General features: G+C 45.1%; 1 protein-coding gene across 1 annotated transcript in view; it reads left to right on the top strand.

The window, feature by feature from the left end:
- LOC137621022 (bromodomain-containing protein 8-like) overlaps positions 1-14,189 on the top strand; it is a 192,191-nt gene that overhangs the window by 127,099 nt on the left and 50,903 nt on the right. The window contains exon 17 of the mRNA XM_068351461.1: positions 9,908-10,047. Coding sequence (XP_068207562.1) covers positions 9,908-10,047 — 140 coding nt within the window. The remainder of the gene's footprint in view (positions 1-9,907; positions 10,048-14,189) is intronic.

Here is a 14,189-nt window from a genome sequence, read left to right as displayed (position 1 = left end):
ACACCACAGATCCTCTAAGCTTTGAGCAATGGAGAGTGAAAATGGAAAATACAGTCCCTATGTTTAACTTCTGGTCCATCACACTTGACCCAGAACTAGCTTTGATGGATTTCCTCTGTCACTGCGACAAGGCAACTTCAATCTGTACAAGGCTGCACTCAAAAAGCTGGCCCCATGGTTCTTTGCACTTGACCACCCCAATTATGCTCGTTGGGTTGCAGTGCATATTAGAGATATGGCTTCCCTAGATTTGATGCATCCTGAGGTTGCTGCTGAATTCTCAGAGGGAAAGTTTGTTCACAAAACACAACTCATTTTTTGGCATCCCATTAGACCAAGCTCACGAACAGAACAACAAACAGATTAAAGGAGATGGTGGTGCTGTGGGCCTAACTGAAAACAGTGCACAACTCCAAAGATGGATGGTGGCTGGGCCAGAAGTGTCAAGAGTTGTGAATGAGTTTAAAACTGGTGGAAGGACTCCTGGGACAGGCGGAAAAGCATTCAGACCAAAGACACCATGAAGCTCAACAGGGGGTACAGACAACATACAGAAAGCAAGTCAAATCCTTGTGTGATACATTAGAAGACATAAGAAATCCATTCATGGAAGATTCATATGATCATCTTGTATTAGGCACCCAGGATGTTGTAGACAAAGAGATTATAGAAACCATAAGGCATATCAAAAGGGGGGGAAATGAACAATATAGTGATTTTGTGAAGGAACTGCTGGAAGACAGAACCAAAAGTCTGACAGACCCTATCAAAAGGAACAAATTTCCTCTATTCAGCAGCCAGCCTACCTGCAAAGTGTTAAAGGAGAAGCAACAAATTTCATCATTGAAACAAGACTGTTCTCTTTTCTCTAAACTGTATGTGTCTTGCCAAGTGAGAGATGGGGATATTGATGAGTTTTTCCGCCATGAGAATCAGTCCAGTCCACCATCATTGTCGCAGGGTGGAAAACTTCAACATGGGACCAAAGCTGATCTTCTCCCATTCCTTACACAGCATAGTACCACAATCAAGGACAAGCCTGATACTGATGCAGTTCTTCTACAGTAGATGAGGCTGCCATTGTTAAAATGCTTAACCCAGGTGCATCAAGAACATTTCAAGAGTATGCTGATCAGGTATTTGTACCACATGTAAAGCGTCAACTGGAGTCAGCTAGAAGAGTTGATATTATCTTTGATCAGTACTTCCAAGACAGTCTGAAGGCGACTGCTAGGAGTCTCAGAAGAGAGGGGGACCGCAGAAAAGTAAAGGCTAACACTCCTGTTCCTGGCAACTGGAAGGCTTTCTTGCGGTGTGATGCAAACAAAGCCGAGCTCTTCAGTTTTCTAGCGGATCAATGTACTACTGTCGCTGTCCATAGGGCAAGCAAATTATGTCCACAAAAGGAGAGTTGGTCCTTTGCAACCCCCAGAGGGACAGTATTGATCAAATATCTCTGTGCTCCCATGAGGAAGCAGACACAAGGCTGCTTCTCCATGCAAAAGATGCTGTTCAACATGGTTGTGAGAGGATCATGATCAGAACTGTGGACACTGATGTAGTAGTGTTAGCTATAGCATTGTGTCTTCCAATTCATGCAAGTGAACTGTGAATCAGCTTTGGGGTTGGGGACAACTTCAAATATATCCCTGTATACATCATAGCTGGTTCTCTAGGTCCAAAGTGTCGAGCTCTGCCTATGTTTCATGCCTTCAGCGAGTGTGACAACACATCCTCCTTTGCTGGTAAAGAGAAGAAATCTTCTTGGGAGACGTGGCAAATATGTGAAAGTGTAACCGAGGTGTTTGCAGACCTTGGGAATGTACCAACACAGGAGAGAATTGAACAGCACATGGCAAACCTTGAGCGATTTGTTGTTCTGCTTTATGACATCTGCCACATCAGCTTATGAAGCGAGAAAAGATCTCTACACCAGGAAAGGCAGGTCTATTGATTTCATACCACCAACTTCTGCTGCTCTCTACCAGCATGTCATAAGAGCATCTTATCAAGCGGGTCATGTTTGGGGCCAGTCACTTCTCCTCAATCCCGTGTTACCTTCACCTGTTGAATGGGGTTGGATGAAAGGACCTGGAAATGCATGGGAACCCTATTGGTCAGATCTGCCTCAAGCATCAGTTTCCTGTATGGGGGGGGGGGGGGATTGTTGCCTGTGTGTGATTAGACTGTGTACTTAAATTAGTCATTTCAGTACTGTACTAGCAATTGATGGTTACTAGGATAAGACCTATTTTGGGATTAAGTTAATATAAAACTCTTCATATTGAGTTAATAAAACACTGTACTTATGTTTGACATTCAAATACATTCTTTACTTTGCGTTAAATTACAGAACAAATATGATTACAGCCGGTTTAATATTTTTGTAGGCAATTTCTGTAACAAAAAGGCCATTTGCTCCTTAAATATTTATCTTAAGTGCCCACATTTGCTTTTAATGTTTAGAACATCCTTGAAAATATAGGTTTAGACTCCAAAATTGTGACTATACGATGAAAATACTCCAAATAGCAGCATTTTCCAGATTTTTGGCGGCCATATTGGAAAGATATCAAATGGGTCTCTATCACATTTCAAAAGGTACATCTCAAGCTAACTTTATGCAAACTTGGTGCTTTTAACCAAATTTGAACGATTTTTACTGAAAACGGCTGGACTATTGGGCTCTCGTAATTTTAGTCACTCTGACACTTCGGTGTTTTGTGACAGGGAAACTTCGGTTTCTCATTGCGCTGACCCTTCGGAGTCTCGTAACATTAGTTACGCAGAACCCTTGGGCTCTCATAACTTCTAACACTCCAGTGTGTTGTGACAGGGAAACTTCGGTTTCTCGTCGCGCTGACCCTTCGGGGTCTCGTAACATTAGTTACGCTGAACCCTCGGGCTCTCGTAACTCTAGTCGCGCTAACACTTCGGTGTTTCGTGACAGAGAAATTCCGGTTTCTCGTTGCATTGCTCCTTCATGTTCGCGCAACACAGTTCACGTTGAACTTTCGGGTTCTCGTGACCAGAGTCATTCTTATTATGACAGAGAGTTTTTAAACTCTCATTGTGTTGATCGTTCGTGCTCATACAACAAGCTACTGTATTGTGAACCTTCGGGTGAGCGTAGTAGTGAGTTTTCTCAACAACCTGAGAGCTCTCGTGCGCACGACCAAGTTGGCGCGCACGGCCAAATTGCCGCGCAAGACCGACTTGGCGCGCGCAAAGAAAATGGCGATCATGGCGCGCAGGTTCATCCTATGGCGCGCCATATGCACGAACAGCCTATTGCTCGTCATGCACGTGAACATCCTGTCGCGCGCCATGCGAGCGAGAAACCTTATGCGCGCCAGGTGCGCGAACAATCTCATGCGCTCCAGGTGCGCACAATTGGGAGAGGCGCACGTGAGCTCCCTTCCGCCTACCAACAGTTTGGCGCAAGAGCGCACAACCATATTGGCGCACACGATTCGATAGGAGCGCGATCCTTCGGGGTCTCACAACGCAGTTCAAGCTGAACCTTTGGGTTCTCGTGATCATAGCCATGCTTATATGACAGAGTTTTTCGGACTCTCGTTGCGCGAAGTGTTCACGAGTGCACAAGAGGTTTACTCTCATGACAGAGTTTTTGAACTCTCATCCCATGAATTGTTCGCGCGCCCATCGTCATCAAGAGTTTCGCGAACATCGTCATCAAGTGTTTTACTCTGATGACAGAGGGATGCCTACTGCCTAAAGGTTTACGAATCTCTACAGGTAACTATGACACAGTTCCTTTGGGTCCTGTTCACGTAAGATGATTCCTGGAAATTCCATCAGGAATCAGCGACAGAGTTCCTGTTGGTTCTCAGCAACATCCCTTTAGGTCATGAGAAAGGAATTCACTAATAGATTCTGAACCCCTAGGTTCTCATCCGAATCTCTCTGTTTCTGCGATCCAGAGTTTTCCTGAAAACTCTATGGTCGACCTCCCCCCCCCTCTACGGGATGGGTCTTCCAAAGGTGTGACTTGATATGTCACTCTACACTCCCAGCTGATTACTATATCAGCCAGTCTGGTTTCGCCAGCACCGATCCTTTCGTTTTCGAACGAACCACCGTCATCTTTCCTCCGCTCTCCCACTTCGAGTGGTTTGGTTAGCAGATGGAAATGAGCGGGGAATGAAAAATTCTTACATTGCAGTTCATTTCCCCTATCCGCTATCGAGAAAGCGTTCGATGGCAACCCCTATAGGTAAGCGATCGATGGCAATTATGTCTGGTCTTCTTGAAACAAACCCCCACATACGAGACTTCACCCTTTTTTGGGAGACTCGTTCCTGAGAAGTTTTTACAAAACTTCAATGGGTGTTAAAACTTCATGATGGCCGTAAGCCTTCCCGGAGCATGCACTCTAGCCAAGATAAAACCGCGAGGTTATTGTCTTAAACTCGGTTCTACTGTTTGATGGAGGCAGCCTCCCCCGTCATTGTACCGTGGGTATAACGACTTGCCTTTTTACATGATAGTCTTCTGAGACTTTTTATTCTATCCTTACAGGGTTATTGTTCCTGAAGGAACATTGTTAGCTAACGTTAAAGAACGATAGCAACAGCGTGGGCATTTTTTCGTTACGTTACGAACGTTTCAAACCCCGCCCACAGGTAAACAGACATCCGTTTCTGTGTAATGAACACTGGCTAGCCCCTCACATATAGAGGATGGGTAAACCAAAGGCGAATGATCGCCTCTATAACTGTATATTTTGTTTGAAAACATGTTCGCTCTCATTCAAGAAAATATTACAGTTAGTCAACGATCAAAATTCTTTCGGCAATAATGTTGCGATTCGTCGCATATACATTATTCCCGCAACCGGATTCGTTGCAAACATTTCCTGGAGGCAGAGAATACGCATGCGCTAGCGCAAATGGACAAGTATATATATGCGTGCAAGCGATCTTTCTGCCAATAAGGGCTATATACATCTTCCAATTAGAACTCCGTTCTATTAAGTTGTATATTTATATTCCTTACTGAAACCAGGTTATTCAGTACATTACTTGGCTACTTTCCTGTAACCAGACATACGGCATTTACGTTCTGCCTCCTTATAGGCATTTTTTCCTTTTCCCCGATTGGAATTCTTAGTCCCCTACAAAGGCTTTAGCTGGAAACTTCTCATAAGCATATCTGTTCCCTAGTAGGGAACATCTAATATAAATGCTAGTTTACTGATTGGAGCTGGCGAAGTACGAACGTTTTTTTGTCCTAAGAACGGGAAACCTCCGTTACGAACGTTTCTAACGTTCTCCAACTGAGTTCCGGACATGACTTTTAAGTCGAACTACGCGTGTATGCTTGTCATGCGCACAGTTCGGTGTTACTACTCCGTAGTAGACTTATGCTCTTTACCCACCTAACAATGGATTGAAGATACGTCTCAATCCCCTCTTGGGTTTGGTTGGATGCGTTCAGTGATTACCGTACAGTCTCTTGTCCGGAAGGCGATCTCTACGGAGATTCGCTATTATAACATAAGCTGTACTGATTAACTGGTTTACCATTTGATATCGGTCTTATTCAGCCAACCACGCTGGATTAGTGGCAGTGGGAGGGAGAACAGCTGTTCCCCTTCGTTGCAAGAACGTGCAATTAGTTACACATGTCGACATCATCTCGAGGTGTGTTTATTGCCATGCACTCCCCCCCCCCACTCACCGCTGGACAATCCACGGATGATGGGTCTTCCCTCTGAACCTGATGCTCTCTATAATGCATTAAAAGAGAGAGAGAGGGGGGGGGGGCATATTCCATACCATTTCATCCTCGTCTGTTGGCCCGATTCAGAAAGGTACCAGCATTCACCTCTCTTAGAGAACCATCTAACAGTACGAAGCCTCAGATGGACAGAGGACAACTAGTGTCATTCCTGGTATAGGAATGTGGTTGCAAAACCACACAGATAGTGGGCTCCTAGTGTCTTGGAATCATCTTGTATCCAACAATGTCTCAAATTTGTGGGGTTCCCGAGTGTGGTTATGCTCGCAGCGGCCCTGATCTTCAGGCTCCCACTCCACTGCTCCCCAGGCCCTCAAACAAAATGTATTCCAAGATCGGTGGGGTGGCCTAGAGGTGTACCTTGTTTTTTTCCCCCCCTATTCGGTCTGGTGAAAAAGTCCTCAGCCAAGTCAGGATAAGCAGAATCTTACCAATAACTCCAATAGCTTCGTTATGGCATCCCGCAGAATGGTTCCCAGACTTTCTGCAGTCCCTAAGGGAGCTCCAATAGCTTTGCTATGGCAACCCGCAGAATGGTTCCCGGACCTTCTACAGCTCCTGACGGGGTTTCGAGGGATCTTCCTTCACGGCACGATCTTCCAAGATGCCACATGCTAACACTTTCCTAAGCCGTAGCTTTGCTTCGACTTCTTGCCTGGGACGATCCTACACCACCCCTCTCAGAGAGGCCTTTGCATCAGGTTACGGAAAAGATGTCTAGGCACCTCAGACACTTTTCAACGTCGGTCTTCCAGGCGAAGTGTTCGGTCCTTGGTGACTGATGTCGTGGAAGGGGATTCTCTCCCATCGATGCCTTTACTTATGCAAGTTTGAGATAACTTGTCCCCCGTCGGATATCAACCTCCTCCTGGGAACGCGGTTCGGATCCTTCAGTCTCTGGAGGCCCCTCTCTACGAACCGTAGGCCCAGCAGCAGATCGCCTCCTTACACGGAAGACGCCTTTTCTACTCACTTGGGCTTTTGACCAAGAGAGTTAGTGTTGTATGATCCAACCTCTGATGTCTCCTACCCTAGGAGACGGGGAGAAGTAATCCTCAGCGGCGTCCCTGAATGGATTGTCAAGACTCAAATCCGAGTATGCTGTACCCTAGGTGCAGCCCATTTTGAATAAAGAGTCTTCGTTCGGTAACCGGAAACCCATCAACTGGAGTTTTACCCGGTGAGGAGTCTGTGGGGTTACCTTAAAAGAACGATACCAGCTCGCTCCCGTGTGTCGGCACTGTTGACCAGCACGGGGAAGGTCAAGAGGAGGACCTCAAGGATTTTCTTCCCCTCTGGGATCTGAAGGCAATTGAGGTTACTCTTAATCTAGACTCTCCTCCATCCTAAGACCCAGATCTCGTAACGTCACTGGCGTTGCTACGTCCCTGGCGTTCAAGAAACTACTCTGTGGTGCAGATACTTTAAGTGGGCATGTGAAAGCATCAATCGACCTTCACGCCCACTACCTGCAAAGATGTAACCGACAAGGACATGGAGACCTTTTCCATTGGTCCTGTGGTGGTCGCACAACAAATGGTCTAAACACCTCAGGGTCCTTGATGGACAAGTAGCAGAGGGTTGGGGGCTGAGGCTACCCGGATTAGTCTGGGGTGAATGAGTAAGAATGTCTGGCTCCTTTCTTCCTTTCACCTTCTCTCCTCTGGGGAAAACAGCCCCGCAAGCCTTAGCATAGCTGATCTCGCCTCGCTGCAGGTAAGACCCATTTCCCTTGTGCCTCCAAGTATAGAAGAATACTTTGTTACGTCCCCAATACCTTTTAGAGGGAGGGTATTGGGTAAGTCTTTAAGAACAATAGGTTCTGTACTTGAGTTCCTATGTTAAAGACAAGCCACACTGTTTGTTCCACTCACACACAAGCTTCTGCAGGCCGTTATCAGTGCATTACCTCATATCGGCACTTGATTTTAGCGAGGGTAAGGTCCCTTCTACTATCGATCACAGATCGAAATAGAGAGGACCCCGGGTCATGACCAAGGCCAGTTGGTGAGGACTTCCTCTCTCCTAAGAGTAAGTCACCCTATTATAAATAGCGAAGGTTTGTATCTGTGTCGGAACAAATAACAAATTTGGAAATAATTTGTATTTTTCCTAACATACAAACCTGGAGCTATTTATACAAATTGGCCCGCCACCCTGTCCCCCGAGAAGTCCTGCCATAAAGCAAAGTGGTTACTCTGCCGAGAGGTGTGTGAGTGAGCGAGGTAGCCAGTCTACCCCACCCCCCACCCGCTAACTAGCGGATGGGGTAGTTATCCCTCACTAAAATTATCATGGCTCGTCTTTCAGCTGCGCCGAAAGTAATACCCTATTATAAATAGCTCCCGGTTTTTATGTTAGGAAAAATACAAATTATTTCCAAATTTGTTATATTGTTGATCTTTTGTTATTTGTCAGTTACTTTTTATTTATCAAAATATTGCCCTCATTTGTTGAATATTGATTTGCTGCCATTTCTGTAGTAAATGATGATACTAGTATTTTTTGAGATCCCAGGGCTTTAAATTAGTCAAGTGGCTGGTACCAAGTACCAATTACTTAATTAGATAAAGGATTCCAAAGTTGCTGCCTCTTTCTCTCATGGCCAGCCAAGTCATTTAACATGAACAGGTCTAAAGGTATCTGTTTCGCTTCAACCCCATAAACATGTGCGATACAATTTTTTTCTTACTCAAGTGTTTTATCTTGATAACGTTAAGACTGGTTTAAAGGTTGTAAGATGAAAGCTGCTGATTGGAGAACTATTGAGAGTTAAAAATTAGTAGCTATGGATGCTGCTCCTTTCTTGAAGACCCTTGAATGCCATGAAGCAAATTTTAAGACTATTTAATCACATTTATTCTACTAACTATAGAACAGGTATGGATAGAAAAGACAAAATATTAAACATTATTACACACAGGCTTGGAAATTAGCATACTAAGAGTAGCAGTCTGTACTTAATCTTGTTATACTGCATAGTATTCTGTGCCCTATTTGATATTGCATAACTCAATGCTTTACAGTTAAGCTTTGTAGTATTCACACTTTATAGTTGTGAATGCACCTTAATCGAAAATACAACTATTGATTTATACAAGACCAAATACAACAAATAATTCTTAGTTATACAGTATAACAGACAAAAGTAGTCAAAACCGATGCAATACTGTACTGTATGTCAGTAAATTTTTAAGGCCTGGTGTTATACAGCTATGACTGTCTCCAATTTGATGTTATGTATCTCTTAACTTTTTTCCCGTATTTGGTGTTTTATCTCTATTAATATTATTATTTTCATTTTTTTCAGGGCTGAGATGCACTAGTTTTCTAGTTATATAAGAAAGTAGGGGGCCTGGTAGTGTCATTAAGGGTACAGTATATCAATTACGAGGGGTTTTTCAAAACTTGCGGGTGTGTGTTACCTTACCTCGACAAATGGTAATGTTGAATTGAAATGGAGTTGTGCTTTTATTCCTTTTTATCGATATGAAATTTTTGGGGCTCAGTTTTGGACTCGATTAAATTGGAAAATCTCAAATAGCATTCAAAAGTAAAGAGCATATATTCTCCAAATGTAGGTAAGAATTGGTTTTGGAGCTTTTGAATCCTTTCAAAACAAATAATTTATAGTTGAATGTAATCAAGTGTCACTCTGTACACTGTTATCTGTTCTTGTGACAACTGGTTGAACCTGGAGTCCGAAACATGTTCTCCTATTTATGAAAATTTTAGGAATTTGCTTACTGTATGCTGTACACAAAACATTATTTTCTTTTGATGGGGTATAATTTGTTTATGGCTCTTCAATTATCTTATTCACATGAGTTTTGATGATTATGTTGAAGTATTGATTCATCTAATTTTTAGAATCAAAGGTATTTATGCTATACAATTGGAACAAGATATTTGCTAGATGTATGAATGCTTATAAATTTTTCCTAAATTTTGCAAAAGATTTTTCCCCTATTTTGTTATAATAGAGCATGATATGTCCATTTATTTTAGTCTGTATTTTCTAATTACATAACTAAATATTCCTTTGGGTTTTCTATTCAGTTTTTGTAGATTTATAGAATGTGGATATTTTGTCAGTGCCCACTAGAAATTTGAAAATATTTCTCCTAAATTATCTTATTTGCAGAGGAAGAGGAGATTTTCAAGGAAGAAAAGCCTTCAAAAAATGGGTCAGAGTCTTCAGAGACTGACTGTAAAGAAGAAAAATTTCACCAGCCGTCTTTTGAAGAAGGGGCCAACACAGAAATAGCCAAGAAAGATTGTGAGGTATGTTCAAGTGTAGACGGTAGCTTTAAAATTCAAAATTTAGAAATTGTAACAGCATCCCTCTACTTTCATTTACTTGGAATCTGAAGCAAATACATCTGTTTTTAAAAACATCGTCCTCAGATTTATTTATAGTTCTTCACTCAACAGATTAGGAAGTTACTGTACTTATATTTTATTCTTAAAAACTAATTTTGTTGATGTTTACATATGCATGGTATTTGTATTTTTCAATATTAAACTTAGCCGGTGATTATATAAGCTGCAGCTCTGCTGCCCGACAGAAAAACTCTACGTTCAAAATACGCCAGCGATCGCTATGCAGGTAGGGGGTGTACATCAACAGCGCCATCTGTCGAGCAGGTACTCAGTACTCAATGTAAACACAGAACCAATTTTCTCTCTGTCGTGCCACCGGCAAGACCTACTAAATTCGCTGTTGCTTACTGGATTGGTTTTCACATATTTTGGTGAAGTACACATTTCTAGTTTTGAGCTTTCGCTTTGCAGACGTTATCTTCAATACATCCTTGCATTCTTTTATTGATTTTGGATTATTTGTTGACGACTTTGGATAGATTTTGAATTCCCCTTTGACTAATTCAAGATGGCTGACCCTTCTCAAGTCCCTAAATTCAGGAAATGTAATGCTAGGGACTGTTCATGGCGTCTTCCGAAGGCCTCTATCGATCCTCACACCGTTTGTTCCAATTGTCGGGATAAGACCTGTCAATTGGAAGATCGATGTGAGGAATGCGTTGGGCTTTCGGAATTCGATTTCATCGAATTCCAGAAATACACACGTAGGCTAGAAAGAGATAGAGTCAGGAGAAGTTCATCTCGCTCCGTTGATTTTTCCTCTCCTCATGCCTCACAACCTATTCCTTCCCCTGTAGTGGTTGCTCCTGATCCCCCTTCTAGCACTCAACAACCTTCGATGGCAGATATGATGCGTGCCATCCAGGCTCTGGGTGAGAGAGTCGAGTCATTGGCGAGTGACCGTAACCAACTCATGGCAGACGTCAAGGAGTTGAAGTGTAAGAGTGCAGTGGGTAGTGACAAGTGAGTGGTAGTGTTGTGGAAAGTGTTGTAGATAGTGTTGCGCTTGAGGGTTCGTCTGTTCGTGCCTGTCGTCCTCCCAGTCCGGGACCTCTTGCAAGTTCCCAAGCCCAGGGGAGAAGCAATGTCGTACGACCAAAGGGTTCGAGAGGCTTTAATCAGCGAACAGACGTTCCCTCCGTGGTTTCGGACGTATCTAACCAAGATCGCCCCACCCACACGAAGACGAGAGAGTCCATTTATTCCTCGTCTGCGGAAGAGGTTTCTCGAAAGAAACCATGGACCAAGGTCTCGCGGCCTCTTAAACGCAAGTCGGTCCCTTCCGCGCAAGTCCAACGGCCCAGTTGTAGCCACTGGGTCAGTTTGGACTCGCTGCAGTCTTCCGATGACTGCACACCTCCTAAGAGAGGCAAAGCGGTACCGCATCAGGCAGTAACACCGTCTGTTGCCGCACCTGCTACTGTAGACCCTAAGTGGTCTTTGCTGCAGACCATGCAGACACAATTAACGTCATTAATGCAGGACTTTCGTGTGGAGAAGGTTGACGCTGCACCAACCGCTAGCCTACAACCACCCACGGTTGTGCGTCCAGTGGACGCTGAGGCTACCTTCTCCCGCACTCCAGCTGTGAGAGTCCCGCCACCCATGCGTTCCAGTGTACCCTGCCAGCCGCATGTTGACGTTCAGCGACGCACGGAACCTTCCGTTGACGTTCGCGAGTTACAACAACAACCTAAGTTGTTTTGTTTTGACGCGGTGCGTCAACCTCCGCAACCCAGTGTGGTTACCACTACTCGCCCACAGCAGACTAGACAGTCTGGAGTAGACGCTTTGCGCCCCCGCGCTGCTATGGTTGTTGCCAGCTCACAGACTGGGCAACAGTTCCATGACGTTGCGTCCGGTTCAGTCACGCATGCACCCGTGCTGCCGGACTCAGCTGACCAGCCAATTCCTACTCCTTTGCCGCTTCCTCCTCAGTATTCAGATGATGGACTCTCTGATGATGACGACGCTGCACACATTGACGACCCGCATACGGACATCGACGAACCCAAGACCACGCAACCCTCCTTGGACTTTAGGAAAGTTCTTGCACTGTTCAGGGAGATGTATCCTGATCAGTTTGTTTCTGCGGCCCCACGCTCTCCTCCATCTGAGTTCGCTTTAGGCACGCAGTCATCCGCGCCTGCCTTTACGAAGCTCGTCCTCGCCCGCTCGTCTAAGAGAGCTTTACGAGTGTTGGGAGAATGGATGCAGTCCAAAAAGCACATTGGGGAGACAGCATTCACGTTTCCCCCTGCGAGACTCTCTTCCAGATCGAGCGTCTGGTATGCCACGGGAGAAGTTCTCGGCTTGGGAGTTCCTGCCTCTGCCCAGGGCGACTTCTCAAGTCTAGTAGACTCTCCCCGCAGGCTAGCCATGAGACGCTCCAAGATTTGTTGGTCTCCTTCAGACTTAGACCATCTGTTGAAAGGAGTGTTCAGAGCCTTCGAGGTTTTTAACTTTTTGGATTGGTGTTTGGGAGCGTTGAGCAGGAAGATCTCCCCTTCTGACAAGGAAACTTCCATGCTCATTATGTCCTGCATGGACAAGGCCATACGTGACGGTTCCAGTGAGCTTGCGGCTTCGTTCGTTTCCGGGGTCCTCAAGAAACGGGAAAACCTTTGCTCCTTCTTGTCAGCTGGAGTAACACAGTGTCAGAGATCGGAACTTATGTTTGCTCCTCTCTCAAAGTGCCTTTTCCCAGAGGAGTTGATAAAGGAGATTGCTGCCTCCTTGATTCAAAAGGACACTCATGACCTGGTTGCGTCCTCTGCCCGCAAAGCCACCCCTTTGCCTACATTGTCTAGACCCAGGATGGACACTCCAGCGTTCAGATTCATCCCGCCCTTTCGTGGCAGAGCCTCCAGCAGAGGAGGTGCTCGTGCCGAAGGGAGACGTGGGAAGAAGAAAGGTACCAAGTCCTTTAAAGACAGAGTCTGACTGCCACCTTCTTCAGACAGCAGTGGGAGCCAGACTCAAGAACTTCTGGCAGACCTGGGAGAAAAGGGGCGCAGATGCACAATCTGTGAAGTTGCTCAGAGAAGGGTACAAGATCCCGTTTGTACGCAAACCCCCTCTAGCAACGTCTCCCATCGATCTCTCTCCCAGGTACAGAGAGGAGGACAAGAGACTAGCTTTGAAGCAAGAGGTGTCTCTCTTACTAGAAAAGGGAGCGGTAGTCAAAGTCCGGGACCATCAATCCCCGGGCTTCTACAACCGTCTCTTCTTAGTGGTAAAGAAGACAGGAGGGTGGAGACCGGTGCTAGACGTCAGTGCGCTGAATGTCTTTGTCACAAAGCAGACGTTCGCCATGGAGACCACAAAGTCTGTTCTAGCAGCGGTCAGGAAGGAAGACTGGATGGTCTCTTTAGACCTAAGGGACGCTTACTTTCACGTTCCCATCCACCCAGAATCCCAACCTTTTCTGAGGTTCGTTTACGAAAAGGTTGTCTACCAATTTCAAGCCCTGTGCTTTGGCCTAAGCACGGCTCCTCTTATCTTTACGAAACTGATGAGGAATATTGCCAAATTCCTGCATTTAGCGGATATCAGAGCCTCCCTCTATTTGGACGACTGGCTTCTAAGAGCTTCTTCCAGTCGTCGCTGTCTGGAGAATCTAAAGTGGACTCTAGATCTGACCAAGGAATTGGGTCTCCTGGTCAATATGGAAAAGTCCCAACTGGTCCCATCCCAAACTATAGTGTACTTAGGGATGGAGATTCACAGTCAAGCTTTTCGGGCTTTTCCGTCGGCCCCAGAACAAGTCAAGCCCAAGGATGCATCCAGAACATGCTAAAGAAGGACCGATGTTCAGTCAGACAGTGGATGAGTCTGATAGGGACGCTTTCATCCCTAGAACAGTTCATTTCGTTAGGGAGACTTCACCTCCGTCCCCTTCAATTTCACCTAGCTGTTCACTGGAAAAAGGACAAGACGCTAGAAGCGGTCTCGATCCCCATTTCCGAGAAGATGAAGTCATCACTGACTTGGTGGAAGGACAACATTAACCTCAGAGAGGGTCTGCCCCTGGCTGTTCAGAC

This window comes from Palaemon carinicauda, chromosome 27, assembly GCF_036898095.1.
Source record: "Palaemon carinicauda isolate YSFRI2023 chromosome 27, ASM3689809v2, whole genome shotgun sequence".
Classification (NCBI taxonomy): Eukaryota; Metazoa; Arthropoda; class Malacostraca; order Decapoda; family Palaemonidae; genus Palaemon; species Palaemon carinicauda.
This window is presented reverse-complemented; position numbering and strand designations above follow the sequence as displayed.